We start from the raw sequence: 16,159 nt of genomic DNA, 5'->3' as shown, positions 1-16,159 counted from the left end.
TGAAAGGTTTTATTATTATCTAGATATGTGATACAAATTAGCACTGTCCTCTGCTCACCAACGTTGTCCGTCGGCGTGAACAAATGAAACAAATCACCACTTGTTGGTTTATTTGCAGCTTAGCAGGCTAAAATTAGGCATTTTGTCGAAACTCTCTTATTATCTGGAATTAGTTTTTTTTTTTTTTTTTACCTGAAATATTATATGACACAACACCCAACTATAGAAGTAAAGAAAAGCGTCCGTTTCCAAGTCTTACTTCCCTCCACTTTCTCTCTGACTCTGCTTGTGTTGGCATGGCGCCCCCTTGTGGCCAACTGCAGCAGTGCAGCTTTTTTCTTTTTCCGATCTTTGACTTTTTGCTTTTGACTCTCTTGTTGCAGTGTGATCAAAACGCGTCTCGGCAGTCAGCTGCTGGATCCCGCCGGGGACGCCAGGTGGCGCTGCGCATCCTCCTGAAACTTCCTCATTCCTCCTCCTCCTCCTCTTTTCAACTCCCTTTTCCAGACTGTTCTGTCTTTCCTCTTCAATGGGACTCTTTTGGATTGCGTTTGCATGTGTTTCGTGTGTCTGCGTTGCTTTATTGCCAGAGCTGGACTCGTTCGTGACGTTATGGTGTGTGTGTGCTGGACTTGGGGCTGAGGGGTCTTAATATTGTTACTTACTATATTATTATTATGATTTGTTTTGACAAAATGCTGGTCATGTTTTGTAAAGTCACTGCAGGACAGTTTGGGGAAACAAGCAAGTGTTTTTCTTCTGTTTGAAACAGATTTTCTTCCTTGTGGCTAATGAGAATAAAATTGCTTTTTTTGTTTGGATAATTATGTTGTTGCTGTTTTTTTGTTTAGTTTTTTTTTTAAACAAGACATGCTGTTCAGTTAGAATATGAAATGCAGGGTTTTAATGGTCTTAAAACTTCAATTTATGTGACAATCATTTTTCATGGTGAATGTAAATATATTAAAAGATTATTTTTATTTACATAATTTGTTTACTCATTCAAAAACAGAGTCAAAATGTAATTTTCTTACTTTATTGTGTATATTTTCAGGTAACTAAGTACCGATTGAAAGATTAAAATAAAAAGCATTCAAAATCAATTATGTAAAAAAATAATAATCAGACAACCAAAATGATGAAATATTGTATTATGTTTGTTTCTTATGTCAACTACTGTTTTTTTTTTATTCAAAAAGGATCACCAAAATGTATTTTTCATGTTCCAACCATTGCAACAACAACAAACAAAAAAAAGCCAATTTTAAATGTTTTTTGTTTTTGTTAATGTTATTAACACGCTAGCACATCTCGTTAAGATAAGACGACGAGGATTGCTTATTTTGCACAATTAAAATATAGTGCAGAGGGAATGAAGGCAGAAGGGATTGTATAAGATTGAGACCTCCCCAAAAGATTTTGGTCTGTTATAAAGTAAAATAATAATAATAATTATATGTATATATATATATATATATATATATATATATATAAAGCTTTGCTATACATGCAGGATTGTTTTTTATTTTAAATTAAATGCCTTTTTGTAGTTATTAAAAAAAAAAAAACAACATTGTGCCTTTTTTTTTAATTAAAATAAAGACTTCTTTATTCATTAAAAAAAAAACAGGGAAAAAACTATACATCATTTCTTAAGAAGCCTTACCATCGTGGCTTTTTAAAAAATATTATTAAAATGCCTTGCTATACATAATGGCTTTCTAATTTTAAATTAAAAGAAAGACTTTTTGAAACTCTTTTGAGACAGTTTTTTTATTCTTTAATTCAAATGCCTTCGTATATATACATCATGTAAAATGAAATAAAAAGCCTTCTATACATGTTTTTTTTATAAATAAAAAATATATTATATATTTATAAATAAAAAAAAGCCTTTGTATACACCATGGCTGAAAAAAGCCTCATGGCCTTTTTTAATTAAAAATTAATTACTATATATAACAATTGCAATTTCAAAAGTCTTCATTTTGATTTCAAATGTGAAAGTAGACAACACGCACTCCCCGACGTGTTTTGGAATGCCGCCGAGTGACGACGGCGTGCGTTGCGTTTTGCCCGCAGGACGTCGATGGCGCCTCAGCCGGCGTACGGTTCCAGTTCCCCCCCCCACGGCAAAGTCAACAAGCTTCCGTCGGTCAGTCAGCTCATCAACCCGCAGCAGCGCAACACGCTCACCCCGTCCGGCATGTCCGCCGGCCTCACAGACAGTAAGCTCATTTCTTCTTCTTCTTTTCTTTCTTTGTTTTGCTCCACACCCACCTCGCACCTGCGTTCAAACTATTTCCCGTATGGCTGGGCGACATCGCCATCAAATCAAATCAAATTACAACAATCTTTTCAATTGTTCACCTTCCATACAAAACCAAGACTATTGACATTCAAATGCAGATTTGAATATCTTTTCCCTTTCTGGGATTTGCTTCAGATGAAACTGATTTTTCTTTTTTTTTACACCAATTACAAGTTATTAACTTACACATACACATAAATAGATGAAGTGTTGCCCTGACTTAACACATTCCATGACTACGCTTGCAACCGAAAACTCTTAAATCATTGCTCCCCCTTAAAAGGAATGGAAATGCTTTCAATCAGTTTTTATTAAATTTAATTAATTAATTAATTAAATTAAAAAAAATAAACGGCAATTTTTTTTGTTTTAAGAAAATTAACACTTTAAAGTTTTTTTTGTTTTTTTTTACATTGGAAAGAAAATTAAGACCGTTTTTACATCATGATTTCATGCTATATTTCAATGAGCCTCCTGCTGTTGTGTGCTTTGGCCACTAGGGGGCAGTTTAATATAGCAATACACAGTACTGTAATGTTTTTGTTTTTTTTAACTAGAGCCACATTGACACCTTGAGTTTCATTAGCCCATCAATGGAGTTTTGAATTGTGTGTTAGCATCAAGCTAGCAGACTTACACGATGTGATGATGAATGTTGACTGTTGATGAATTGTTAACCATTTTGGCAAACTGCTGCTTGTTATGACGTTTGCTTCGACCATATGTTGGTTTGATGTTTGTCAACGTTTCAAGACGATTGGCCAAGCGACAGCCGCCATCTTGAAAAACTTGTTAAATCTGATCAGTGGGAACGTGAAAATAAAAAGTGCTTCCTTGGGGACAAAAAACACAATCGTTAATACATTTTCATTAAAAAAAATTGGTTTTTTTTGCCACTTTGGATTAATATGTGAACGGGATTAATACGTGACAACAAAAATGAAGTTTTTCACATAAACAAAAGATGCTGCTTCCTTACAATATTAAAAATGTAAAAGAATTTAAGCTACAGATTTCTTGGCTATGTAACTCAGTCATGGGAAGTTCATTTCATGCTGGATCTCCATGGCGTCAAATCGCTGCCTTTTCGCCGTAGGAATCCACATCATGTCTATGGCAATCACTGATCCACCATTGTTTTCCCACGGGCTGCTCCAAAAACAATTCAAAAATGATTTACCAAATTGTGATCATACTTTGCAGTATAAAATAGTGTGTCTGTGGGGGAGGGGGGAGGGGGAGGTGGGGGGGTTACTGTATATCAAATAATCGCCCAGCCTTACTCACTCCCAATTTTAAGGGTAAGTCGAATAAAGCGAGCTGAGGTCTGAATTTTTCCCGTCTGACCGCCCGCCCGCCACCGCTTTTGTCTCTGCAGTGACTCCCATGATGGGCACTCACATCCCCATGAGCGCTGACATGAGTTCACTGAGCCCCACTCACGGCCTGCAGCCGCAGCTGCCCCTGGTGCCCTCCTCGCACTGTACGCCCCCTCCTCCGTACCCTATGGACAGCAGCATCTCCAGGTACCCCGCAAACAAATGGCTGACAAAAATTAAGTTGAACTTTTTCATCCGGGAGGAAATAATCACCGCGTCTAGTCGATGCGTAAAGGTTCAAACGTCACTTCTAATACAAGCCAATGACTGCTAATAATAATAAAAAAAAAAACGAGGCATGGGACTTTTTACTCAGAAAATAACATTTTTGAGTCAACAAATATAGATTTTCAAGAACTCCCAGGCCAAAATAGGAGTCTCGACACTGCTACATTCAAGTGCACAACGGAAAATCAACAACTCTCCCACAACGCAAGTAGTAGTATCAAAAATGTTTCCTGAAAAATACAAGATAATAATCTTATATTGCAATTTTTTTGTTCCAAAATTAAATTAAAATATTAAAATATTCTCATAGTACCTGACCAAAAAATACATTAAATGTTTTTAAATAAGCAAGGCAGCAGCATCTACCTGATAACTTACTACGACTTAATTGTATAAAAATTCTTAGAATTGTAACTTTTCTTTCTTGGATTTTCTAAAAAAAAAATTTACAGAATTTATTTTTTTTTTTTTAACTAAACATGACATATTTTTAGGGGTGGGGGGGGTCTTTTGAAAAAAAAAATCCTTATTCTTCTAAAACAAATTCTTGGTAGTTTTTAACACTAGCTATTTTTCCCCTGAAGAAATACTTTTTTTTTTTTCTCAGAAATGTTGCTTTCTCAACAAATGGACCGATAGCCAACTAACTTATTTCAAGGTATCTGAACTCGCGTGGTGTCTTACCATCAGGAACTACAAATTAGAAGAAGAGAACATTGCCAATAATTTCACAGACTTTTAAGTACCGGTAAAAAATACGATATCGGGATAATTCTGATCTAGGGCTGGGCGATATGGCAACAGTGTTTGTAAAAAAAAAAAAATTTAAAAAAGAAGACATTCTTCAGGGATGTGATTTGACCAAAGTGAAATTATCTGAAAATTTAGCCGGGGGTCTGGGGGCCGCTGGCACCCAGCTAGGTCCAGGGCAGTGCCCTGGTGGGGGGACAAGGGAGGGCGAAGCCCCCCAGAGCTCATGGGTTTTCCGTGTTTTGAAGTACTTTCAATGCACTCACATGACAAAGAAATAGACAAAACAACAGCATAAATTTTCAATGTATATTGAACTATCCCATATAAAATGGCAGTTTTAGTCAACTCAAAATCAGTCACATTCAAAAACATTGGACTGCCTTTGCTTTTAAAAACTATCACTGAGAATATCATCATATCTAACTAATGTGATTACTAAGTTAACACACAAATAATGTTGAAGAGTTCAAATTTCATGAACAAATAATTGTATCATGACCAAATGAAAAGTAACTCATATTAGAGCATACCACAAATGTCTTTGTTATAGCAGAAGATGTTATCTGTCGGAGTCATGTGCATACACAATGAACTACTAAAAAAAAAAAAAAAAAATCGGATTTTTTTTTGGGGGGGTAGATAAAAAAAAAAGCGGAATTCCGCAAATTAGCGGAAAAATCACATCCCTGATTCTTTGTAATGACTTTTCTTGGAATTACCTTCTTTTTTTAAAAATTATCTTAATTATTATGCTCGAATTAACGCTTTCTCCCCCCCCCCCCTTCCCTCCCCCCCCTTGCCCTGGCAGCTTCCTCATTCGTCTGGGCTGCGCAGGCTGCTTGGATTACTTCACAGCACAGGGCCTAAGCAACATCTACCAGATTGAGAACTATAACATGGAGGTGAGCCCTCAGCCGTCAATCACAAACGAGTGGAGCCCCGGCGCGCCGGCCTCCACTAACGCTCCCCTGTGTCATGACCACTAGGACCTGTCGCGGCTCAAGATCCCCGTCGAGTACCAGCACGCCATCTGGAAGGGCATCCTGGAGCACCGGCAGGCCATGGACTTCTCCCCCCCGCCCCACATCGTACGCACCACCAGCGGGGCGTCCGCCGTCAGTTCGTCCGAGGCGCGCGGCGAGCGCGTCATCGACGCCGTGCGCTTTACGCTGCGCCAGACCATCTCGTTCCCGCAGCGCGACGACTGGTCCGACTTCTCCTTCGACCTGGATTCGCGCCGCAACAAGCAGCAGCGCATCAAGGAGGAGGGAGAGTAGGACCAAAACAAAAACGCACGGAACCCCCCAACCCCCCCCACCCAACCACCTTTTTTTGGAAATAGACGTGCACTTATTTTTCTCCTCCTGCACGCTTCCATTTTCTTGAGAGCACTTAAGAAATGTTCAAAGTGTTTATAAAAAAAAAAAGAAAGCATTTCCAAGTCCTGATTGTACATTTCAAGTACGCATCCTCTCTATATTTAGCCGGTGTGTCGCCACCTATAGGCGCAGAGTGTTGTTGTACAGGAACAGGAACATTTCAACTTTCAAGTGTTACCCACTCTTATGTTGTATTTGGTTGAGGATTATTACGTGGGATTAGTATGTACATGTTGTATATTTTTGTTGTCATGAGGAAATAAAACAAGGTTTAAAGTTAGAATAGAGACAAAAAAACAGCCGCATTTCATATTTTTTGTACAATTTTTATTGTAAATATGTCGAGACTATTTTGATATAAATCCAAAATAAATATCCATCCTTCTTGACGACTCTGCTGTGTCTTGTCTTACTTTGCAAAATGAACACTTGCCATCATGGATTAGAAATGACTCAAATATTCACGTTGGTTGTTTCGTGTGCATTTGACTGTAAGCACCTTAAGGCTATAAATCCAAATATCCTTGAACGCTCTCCTGAGTTTTACATATTTTTTTGTCCTAATGTACTTTTTTTCTTTCCTGTTTTACAACTGTATGACAGGGCAAGTAGCTGTAGTTTTAGTTTGATTATACTTATTTTTACAATTATGACAGCTAGAGTAGTTTTACTTTATTTTATTTTAATTATTTTTACAAAAATGACAAGTTTTAGTTTTAGTTTTAGTTTAGTGTATGACTGGAAAATTGCTTATGTTTTACTTTATTTTAATACTATGACAGTTTGAGTCATTTTACTGAATTAGTTTGACTTAATTTGAATTATTTTCACAGACAGGGTGAGCTAAAAGATGGAGTGAGAACCGGTAGTTTTACTCTATTTTACACTTTTTTTTTTTAGGTATTTAAACAAGGCAAGAATTTTTTATTGAACTTTTTTTTTTTACACCATGGCTAATATTTTAGTTATACTAAGACCTGCACATTTTTTAAATACAATTTTAGCTTTAGTGTGTAGTTGTATTTGTCAGATTATAATAATTGTATAACAGTATTCATTTATTTGATGTATTTTTATTTTTACAACAAAATTTCAGGGCGTGTGTTTTTTTTTGCAATCGCCTTAAAGTCGTCGGTGTTATTTTACAACTGCATGAAAAGGGCAAGTATTTGTTTTACTTTTGTAACATTAGATTAAAAAAACAAACAAACACGAGTGATAATGCTGCATTTTTTTTTTTTTATTATCATCATCTCATGATCCAATCAAAAGCAGGGATTGGAGGGAGTGTTCAACGGCCCAAACAAAAGCCGCGATTCCTCCATTTTGTCCAAAGCTATTTACAGTTAAAATAGGAAGGTCGGCGCACGCGAAACGACAACATCCGTCCAGGAGAATAAAAACGGGTCTACTCTACCTCGGTCATCTCCACCTCCATGGTCTGAACGGCGTCGGGCGCCTCCTCCAGCTTGACGCCCGTTATGGCCTGCTGCGCCAGCACGTAGTTGACCACCTGCATGATGCCCCGGTCGGTCAGCGTGGCGGCCATCGAACCGTCGGCCTCCGCCTCCTGCACGGCCTCGGCCGCCTGCACCGCCTCCACCGTCTCCTCCGTGATCAGAACCGTCTCGATCTCCTCGGCGCAGGCGCCGCCGTCGGCCGTGGCCTGCGCCAGCCGCAGTTCGGGCGGCAGGTCGGCCGCCAGGATGCTGATGGCGTGCTCCACCTGCGTGCCCTGGTTGTGGAACTGCAGCGTGTCCTTCTCCAGCATGATCTTGCAGGGCAGGCTGTCGGCGTGGTACTTGGACATGTGCTTGCGGAGGGTGCGGGCGTCGATGTGGGCCTCGTTGCAGTTGGGGCACACGTAGGGCCGCTCGCCCGTGTGCGTGCGCACGTGGCGCTTCAGCGAGCGGGCGTCGGCCCACGCCACGCCGCACGTCACGCACTCGAACGGCTTCACGCCTGCAAAACGACAGCGGGGTTTCAATTGAAGGCGCCTGAGTAAGTGTTTCATTGCTGGGTTAGCATTTGAAATGAGGATTTTCAATCCTGAAGGCTTTTTCAAATTAGGTTGAAACCCTAATTGCTGGCTTAACTTTTGAAAATAGACCTGGGGTTTCAAATTTGGGTTTGAAGCCAGAGTTGTGGTTTCAAATGAGGATTTCGAGATGTGGTTAAAATTGCAAATTAGGGTTTCTGGGCTCGTGCTAAGGGTTTTGAAATTAGGGCTTTAAGATGCAGTTACAATTTGAAAATACCACTGAATGCTAGGGGTAGGGTTTCTAGCGTAACCTTTGACATTTGGTGTTATACCCAAGCCTAAATTAGGGTTTCAAATTGGGGTTTGAAATTCTAGTTATGGTTTGAAGGCTGAGTTGGGGTTTGAAATTTAGAATTACAAGTTAGGGTTTAAGACCAGAATTAGGGTTTGAAGCTTAAGTGAATTCAAATTGGGGCTTCAAGTCAGAGGCTTCAGATGAGGGTTTCGTGCTGGTGCCTAAGCTTTCAAATGTGGCTTTCAAACGAGGCTTGGACTGTGTTTGAAAAGAGAGTAACCAGTTCAAATTCGAATGTTAAACCTGAGTTTGAGTTTCAAATTGGGTTATTAGGCTGCAGTCATAGTTTCAAGCCACCGGTGGGGTTTCAAGCAAGGGTTAGATTTTCAACTTTGTTTCAAGGTTGGGTTATGGTTTTTGTCCTGATTTGTCGTTATGAACAAATGGTTAAGATTTCAAAATTAGGGTTTTGAAATTTGAACAAAATGACTTTGCAACATGAAAAACTGTCTGTGAACATCTTTGCAACCTTTTTACGAATCCTGACAAAAAACAAACAAGATTTGCTACGTTTGCCACGTCTCTTTCATCTTGCTCCCACCCTCCTCCTCCTCCTCCTCAGTGGGTGAATTGCTCACCCATCCCCTCTCTGCTCACTGAGAAGTTGGAAAGGAAACAAATAATGAAATAATCCTTTACTCAACTCTGCAAGCAGCCAATCATATTGTGCCCTGCTTAGAAGTCCGCTCACCCTTACCGGTGACAACCAGTATTTTGCGGTTCTTGAAACCGTGACTTTTCGAAACCACGGTCAACCGTCAAACCTGTAACTGTGCTGATGCCTCGTGACATCTGAACGTGAACGTCTGCGCACGGGCGTCACCTTGGTGGTTGTTGATGTGCCTCCTGTACTCGCGGAGCTGCGTGAACTTCCGGCCGCAGTGCTCGCACTCTCGCTCCAGGTTCTGCTTGACGCGACCCTTCTTGCCGTGCGTGGCCTTCTTCACGTGGCGCCGGAACAGCGCCTTCTCGAAGAACTCCTTGCCGCACACGTTGCACCTGAACGCGAGCGGGGCAGGGATGAATGTCCGGGTTAGGGTTTGAAGTCGTGAGGGGCTCGGGCTGCGTGCATGCGTGAGCCTCACTTGAAAGGTTCGGCCACACTGTGCGACTTGACGTGCGAGTACCAGTCCTTCTTCCAGCTGTAGCACTTGCCGCACATCTGGCACTGGAAGGGCTTGAGGCCCATGTGCTTGTTCATGTGCTGCTGCAGGTCTTTGGCCTCGTAGAAGCACTTGTCGCAGCTGCCGAGAAGCACGGGCGCCGTCGTCAGCGCCGAACACGGTTGGCGTGGAAAGGTGCGGCGGCGAGTGCGGCGGCGCTACTCACTGGGAACAGGCGAAGGCGCGCACGTCCGGCTTGGGTCTGTGCTTCTTCAGGTGCTTGCTCAAGGCCGAGGCTCGATGGAAGGTCGCGCCGCACGTGTTGCACAAGTACTTGGACTCGCCTGCCACGACGACACACATCAAGAAAAGATTTTAAATCCAGGTTTTGAAACGGGGGTTATGGTTTCAATATAAGGTTAGCTCAAGCAAAAGTTTGGGTATAGGATGCAATTCAGTGGATTTGGGTTTGAAATTAGAGTCGTAGATAGTGTTGGGGTTTCAAGCATGGATTAAGGTCAATCTTGGGTTTTGCTTTCAAATCAGGATTAGGGTTTCAAATAAGAAAATGTTGTCAAGTGCATTTTTATAAGATAACATTCATCGGTTTATTCATTTACAAAATAACAGATTAAGAAGTGATGATTGATTCAAGTCAGTGTTTCAAATCTGAGTTTTAAATGGGTTAGGGCTTCAAAACAGAGATTAGGGTTTTAAATTAGCATGTCAAGACTGGGAAAGATTTTCAAGCAAATGTTAGGGTTTCAAATGAGTTTTCAAGCCTGGGTTAAGGTTTCTATTTTAAATTGGGTGTTTCAAATCAAGGTTGGGTTTCAAATGAGGGTATTATCTTGGGTTAATGTTTCTCTCTGGGGTTTGGCTATAGAATAAAGTTTCAAGTATGGGTTTAAAGTTTCTAACTGGTTTAGGGTTTTAAATTCACTTTCCAAGACAGGGATATATTTTCAAGCAAATGTTAGGGTTTGAAATCTAGTTTTGGGTTCGGGCTTCCAATTTGGATTTTGCACCTCTGTTCCGAGGGTTTCAGGTTCGGGGGTTGAAGTGTTAAAAGCTTTCTCTTGGGTTAGGGTTTGGTGCATGATTCACAGTTTCAATATCGGATGAGCACTTTAAATGAGGTTTTGGTGCCAGTTCTAGTGAAGTGCTGTGCGCGTTTCTGACCCGTGTGCAGGCTGGTGTGCTCCTCCATGCTGCGCTTGCTGACGAAGGATTTGCTGCAGTACTGACACTGGAACTGCTTGGTGACGTCGTGGAGGACGCGGTGCATCTTGAGGCCGTGCTTGTGCGTGAAAGTCTTGCCGCACACCTTGCACGCGTGCGGCCGCACGCCCGTGTGGTGCAGCATGTGGATGCGCAGCGAGTACAGCTTGGGCAGCGTCTTGCCGCAGATGTCGCACACAAACTCGCGCTTGGCGTGCGGCCACGCCGACTTGGGGTCCTGGCCGGCCTCAGCGAGCTGCGAGGAGGAGGAGGGGGAGGGCGCCGATTTGGGTGTGGACGCCCGCTGGCCGCTCTGCTGCTTGTGGCGGGCCATGTGGGCGCGGAGAGAGGCGGCGTACTGGAACTCTTTGCTGCACAGCTGGAACAGAACGGAACGTGTTTACTTTTCACTTTTGAAGGTGATGACGTGAACGCCAGGAATTAGGCCGTCAAGCCAGGTTTTGGGCTCCAAATCGGGTTTTCAAGACAGGGTAAGGGTTTGAGGTTAGGGGTCCAACCCTTGGCTCGTTTCAAACCAGGATTAGGATTTCAATTTGAGGTTCAAGCAAGAGTTTGGCTTTCATTCCCGAATAAGGGATTCAAATTAGGGTTTCAAACTTGGGCTACGGTTGCAACGTAGGATTACGAGTTAAGCATTCATTATTGGATTGGGTATCAATCTTGGGTTAGAGTTTCAAATAAAAAATGTCATGACAGTTTTTGGTTAGGGTTCCTAGTTAAGATATTAATCCTGGGTAAGACTTTCAAGTTAAGGTTTCAATCTTGGGTTATGTTTTTTTTTTCAAATCAGGATTTTAATCTTGGGTTGGTCTTTGAAATTATAGTAGGGTTTCAAATGAGGGTTTCAATCTTGGGTTAGGCTTTCAAATGAGAGTTTTAAGACAGTTTGGGTTTCAAGCGTGTTCCAGGCCAAGGTTAGAGTTCCAAATTGGGTTCAAATGTATCGGCGGCTGCTTACGCTGCACTTGTATCCGCGACTTTTGTCATGCTTCATGGTGTGCATGATGAGAGAGTAGCGGCGTGGGAAGGACATGCCGCACTCTAAGCACGTGTGCTTCCCTTCCGCGGCGCCGTCAGCAAGGACCTCATCGCCCAGATCCGGGGCAGCTGCCGCCAGCGTATTGACGGTGGCGGCCTCTGTCGAGCAAATATCTTCGGCAGGAGTAGCCTCTGCGCCGTCTGCTTCCTGTGTCTCTGCCAACACGGGTTCGCCTCCCACCGGGTTCTCCTCAAGCTGCTTGGGAGGCCGCCCCCTCTTCCCGGGCCTCGGACCCACCTGCACAATGTTTGTGGTCATCATGTTGAAGGAAACTGCAGTGGCTCATTACAACATGGCTACAGCAATTCAACTCTGCTGCTAACCAAAAGAGCAGCACCTACCGAGGCATTACAATTTAAATGTGAGCATGCGAGTAATTGACGGCCCTGGAAGTCCGTACCTTCAGGATGGGGGTGACTCGAGGGGCTGCGGCGGCACTTTTCCCCTCGTCATTTTCGTCATCCAAGCCCATGTGGAGTCGGGCGTAGCCGCCCTCGCCAATGGAGCGCTGCCGCAGTCGTCGTTGGTTGGAGTCGCTCGTCGTTTCCTGCCTGTCGTCCTCTGCGGACGGTCCCGCGTCTTCCTCCTCGACATCAGAGGGTGCCGGCGCTATCGCCTCCATTACCACTTCCTTCTTCACCTTGGCCGGGCGCCCTCGTTTCCGTTTCAGGGGCGGTGGAACAAGCGGTTCGGGGGTCGACTCGGGTGCATCGGTGGCCGGCTCTGTTGTATCAGTGGTCGACTCTGTTGAATCGGTGGCCGCCCGGGTCTGAAGCTCGACCACAGGCATCATATTAACTTCTGCCGGCTTCACTTGTCCCGCCTCCATGTTCAAAAGAAAAGTCTCGGCTTCGACCGGCTGCTCAATGGCCAGGCAGGCCGACACCACCGCCAGCGACTCTGTTGCCCCCGCCTGCCCGCTGTGGGTGACCACCGTCATGCCTTCCCCCTCGGCGCCCATGAGGGCCGCCTGGTGCGCGATCAGCGTCAGGGTCTCGCCGCCCTCCACTCCCTCTGCCGCGACAGCCATCGGCTGTTCTGTGCCTGCCGGCGCCACGATGGCGAAAGACTCCCCCGCCACGGCGAGCCCGGCGTGGGTGACCACCGCGCTGCCGTCGCTCTGTATGGTGACCGTGTAAGTGCCCGGCTCGTCTGGCGGGGTCTCCACCGCCTGTCCGGCTGAAACGGTGTGGCTGTCCTCGTGCTGGTACACCACCAGCCTCTGCTCCTCCACCTCCTTGTGCACCGACTCGCAGATCTGCAGCACCTCGGGCATCAGCAGGTGGCGCGCCAGGTTGGCAATCTCCGCCATGACGCTAAAGTTGAACGTCAGCATGGACGTGTAGGCGAAGTCCAGCAGAGGCAGGAAGCTGTCTTTGGTGAACCCTGGAGAAGATGCGGCACAGTAAAGCCACACGAGCAACAGCGCACGGACGCGAGACAATCGTTGTCATGACATCGCACTACATCAAAACAAGACCCGTCTTATTCTGCCTCTGATGGACTCTTAACTGGGTATTGAGTACGGTGTGGACGCATTAAGCAAGACACACATAGAGCTTGTGTCGTCCAAAAATATCTTACACCACAAATTCGGCACTGTTTTGTGACCAGTTTTGGGCTTTTTGATGGTTCTGGCCAGGCTATTTCAAAATGAAAAACCAACCACGGTTTTAAGCCCTGTAATTGTATCTGGGTGGACCTCAACGTAATAAAAATTAATCCATCCATTTTCTACATGGCTTATCCTCGTGAAGGTGCGCTAGAACCCGTGGTGAGGCATCACGACACTTTTCTAGTATCGACAAGACCTACACGAGACGCAAACTCACCAGCAAGGTCGACCACGGCCTCGTGCGTGGAAGCAGCACCCTTCTCAAAGAAGAGATCGTGGAAGTACTCGCTGCAGGCCGCCAGAACCGCCTTGTGCGACCGGTACTCCTCGCCCTCGATCAGCAGCGTGATGTCGCAGAACTGATTGTTGAGGCGTTGCTGGTTGAGTTTGTCCAGCACTGTCTGGCCGTGATTGGACAAGAACTGGTTCACCTCGCCTTTGCTGTTCACCTGAGGGTAAAAACAAAAAAACACCCATCTCAGTGTGAAAGGGGTAACTGTGGACCTGTGCAAACTCAAATAACGCTGTGAACTTATAAGCACTGGTAACATATAAGCTATCAAAAAGATAACATATGGCTAACAATACTTACAAAAACCACCTCGTGCTTATCTGAAGTCTTCGACACCTTTGATTTTGGACCTGTGTGAAAAAGCCCATCATCAAGATCTTCGCCATCCTCCCCCTCTTCCTCCTCTTCTTCATCGTCATCGTCTTCATCATCTTCTCTGGCCGTCTTCCGTTTCCTCGGCCGGCTGCCCGTGCGCCCGCCTCCCCCGGAGCCATCGTCGGGGCCACGGCGAACGGTGCAGGTTGTGCACTCGCGGATGTGATCCTTCACGTGCTTCAGGATACCTAAAATGGGTGACAAAAACAACAATAGTCGGTGATTAACTCACAAATGATGAGTTTCTCAAGATTGAAGCATCACCAGATGTTTTGGCTTGACTTGCGAGCAATGACTTGAGGTCTGGGTACATGTCACAAAAGCAGTTTGTTTACATTGTCTTTATGGAACGTGGGCTATTTTTTACTTTGATAAAAACGTGTGGAAATTGTATTGACCGTAAGCCAACCCTGTTGTTGTTTTAAATTTATCTTTCCCTAAAGCATTTGGCCGTCCTTATCCTTCGCGGTTGTCCACAGTAAACCCTCCAAAGTCAAATACCGCTGCTGTAGGCTGCCCACTGGATGGCGCCAACCAACGTGTGCACGTCAAGTAACAAGGGGGGACGTTTGCTACGAAATGCTAACACTTCCTCGCATTTTTCTACTATTTTAACCCGACAACAAAGCTTCGTCCCGCGGCCGCCGCGAGTCTCATCTCCCGCTCTTACCTCTCCACCAGTACTTCTGCGAGATGCTCTCCCATGTGAGCTGCTGGTTGAGGTGCTCCCCTCTTTCGAGGACGTGCGCCCGCTCCATAAGTTCCTTCCTGCGCTCGTCCCGCAGCACCACTTCCAACTCGGTGAACACGTCCTGGCCCTTGAGCCGCCGCTGGTAGTACAAGGTGCCGCCGCGGGCCACATAGCAGGCTGCCGCTTTGCGTATCTTGCGCTTGGTGTTGCCCGGCGTGCCCGGGGCGTACGGTTCCCGCTCATCCGTCAGATAGCGAAAGATGGCCAAGTAGCTTTCCTTGCACGACATACTGCTCGGCCCTCTTGCTCGCTTCAACGCGGGGCGTTTATCACGGAAAGCCGGCGCTTCCTCAGACGCGCGTTAGGGATGTTATTATATTTTTAAGCGCAAGTTTAAAGTTGAAATAAAGGCATGGCGAGAATATTCGAGTGTTTTTGTTAAGGTGGAACGGCAGTTTTTCGACCGTCATAGTAGACGTGCCCGAACAGACAAAATGGCTGCTGCACAACCGGATGTTGCGTACGTGATGGCGGAAGTGTGCCCCATGTGAAGAAGAAAACAAGAGGTGACCCCAGAGGGCGCTGTAGGTAAACTTTTCACCAAAAACGGCACTTTCAATGCAAAAGCAAAACATTATATAAAATGTTATACTGTATTGATATTATCTGACAAAAACAATACAATTATATAATTAAAAAAAAAACATTTAAGTGAAAATTACATTCATGTATTTTTATTAATGTATATATCAACTAAATACTAAACGAAATTACCTTGTATTTAAAATTGTAGTTAAAAATTACTATTATAATTAATGAAGAATTAATGCACAAGACCAAATGGTCAATTCCGACCTTAACGGTCAAAATGGCAGTCTTTTACTCGGTGAAAGGAAGCTCAGATGCATTCAATTTTGGATTGTTGTATTTTGATTTGTGAGGATTAACTTGATTTCAATGCACTACTGTAAAGATTTGCCTGGTTTGTATGCTAGCCACGCCGTTTGTTTTCACCGTGTAAAGGAAGCATTGCATTATATCAGAAAGGCCCGGATATTTAGTTGATGAAAAGGAAACAATAAAATGATATAGTAAAAAAAAAATATATATATATATATTGTGTTGAAAATAACAAAAATGCACTTGACTTTTATCTATGTATTTTTACTTCAAATTGATTGACCCATGTGGTCTTGAAAATATCTCTTTTGATGAATAAACAGTGGCATCGCCATAAAAGTCTGCAATTAAATCAGCATTGTTTAGTCCAAAACACATCAGAGCGAGTGTATCGAGTTGACTGGGCGTGTTGACACAGATGACAAGTTTTGTGTGTCCACAGTAAACACACAAGATCAGGGCTCAGATTTACATCAACAAATAGAAATAAAGAGAAGGTAACCTCTCAAGGGTGCA

The 16,159-nt window shown here is 44.0% G+C and overlaps 2 protein-coding genes across 6 annotated transcripts in view; one reads left to right on the top strand and one right to left on the bottom strand.

Annotated features, from left to right (window-relative positions):
- Positions 1-6,443, top strand: part of tp63 (tumor protein p63) — a 50,163-nt gene extending 43,720 nt beyond the window's left edge. For all 5 annotated transcript variants that reach the window (XM_077583035.1, XM_077583031.1, XM_077583032.1 and 2 more), the window contains 4 exons: positions 2,083-2,228; positions 3,690-3,837; positions 5,480-5,573; positions 5,658-6,443. In XM_077583035.1, the coding sequence (XP_077439161.1) occupies positions 2,083-2,228; positions 3,690-3,837; positions 5,480-5,573; positions 5,658-5,948 (679 nt within the window). In that variant the 3' untranslated portion in view covers positions 5,949-6,443. The remainder of the gene's footprint in view (positions 1-2,082; positions 2,229-3,689; positions 3,838-5,479; positions 5,574-5,657) is intronic.
- Positions 6,444-7,269: 826 nt separating this feature from the next.
- Positions 7,270-15,539, bottom strand: zbtb11 (zinc finger and BTB domain containing 11). The gene is made up of 10 exons (XM_077583030.1): positions 14,723-15,539; positions 13,978-14,240; positions 13,603-13,834; positions 12,171-13,156; positions 11,690-12,007; positions 10,672-11,089; positions 9,716-9,833; positions 9,472-9,630; positions 9,210-9,385; positions 7,270-8,012 (listed from the first exon to the last, which is right to left on the bottom strand). The coding sequence occupies exons 1-10, from the start codon at positions 15,030-15,032 to the stop codon at positions 7,459-7,461; spliced, it is 3,534 nt and encodes a 1,177-aa protein (XP_077439156.1). The 5' UTR covers positions 15,033-15,539; the 3' UTR covers positions 7,270-7,458.
- Between the last annotated feature and the right edge of the window lie 620 nt (positions 15,540-16,159).

This window comes from Vanacampus margaritifer, chromosome 13 (genome assembly GCF_051991255.1).
Source record: "Vanacampus margaritifer isolate UIUO_Vmar chromosome 13, RoL_Vmar_1.0, whole genome shotgun sequence".
Taxonomy (NCBI): domain Eukaryota; kingdom Metazoa; phylum Chordata; class Actinopteri; order Syngnathiformes; family Syngnathidae; genus Vanacampus; species Vanacampus margaritifer.
The sequence above is the reverse complement of the archived record's forward strand: the minus strand, read 5'-3'. Positions and strand labels throughout refer to the sequence as shown.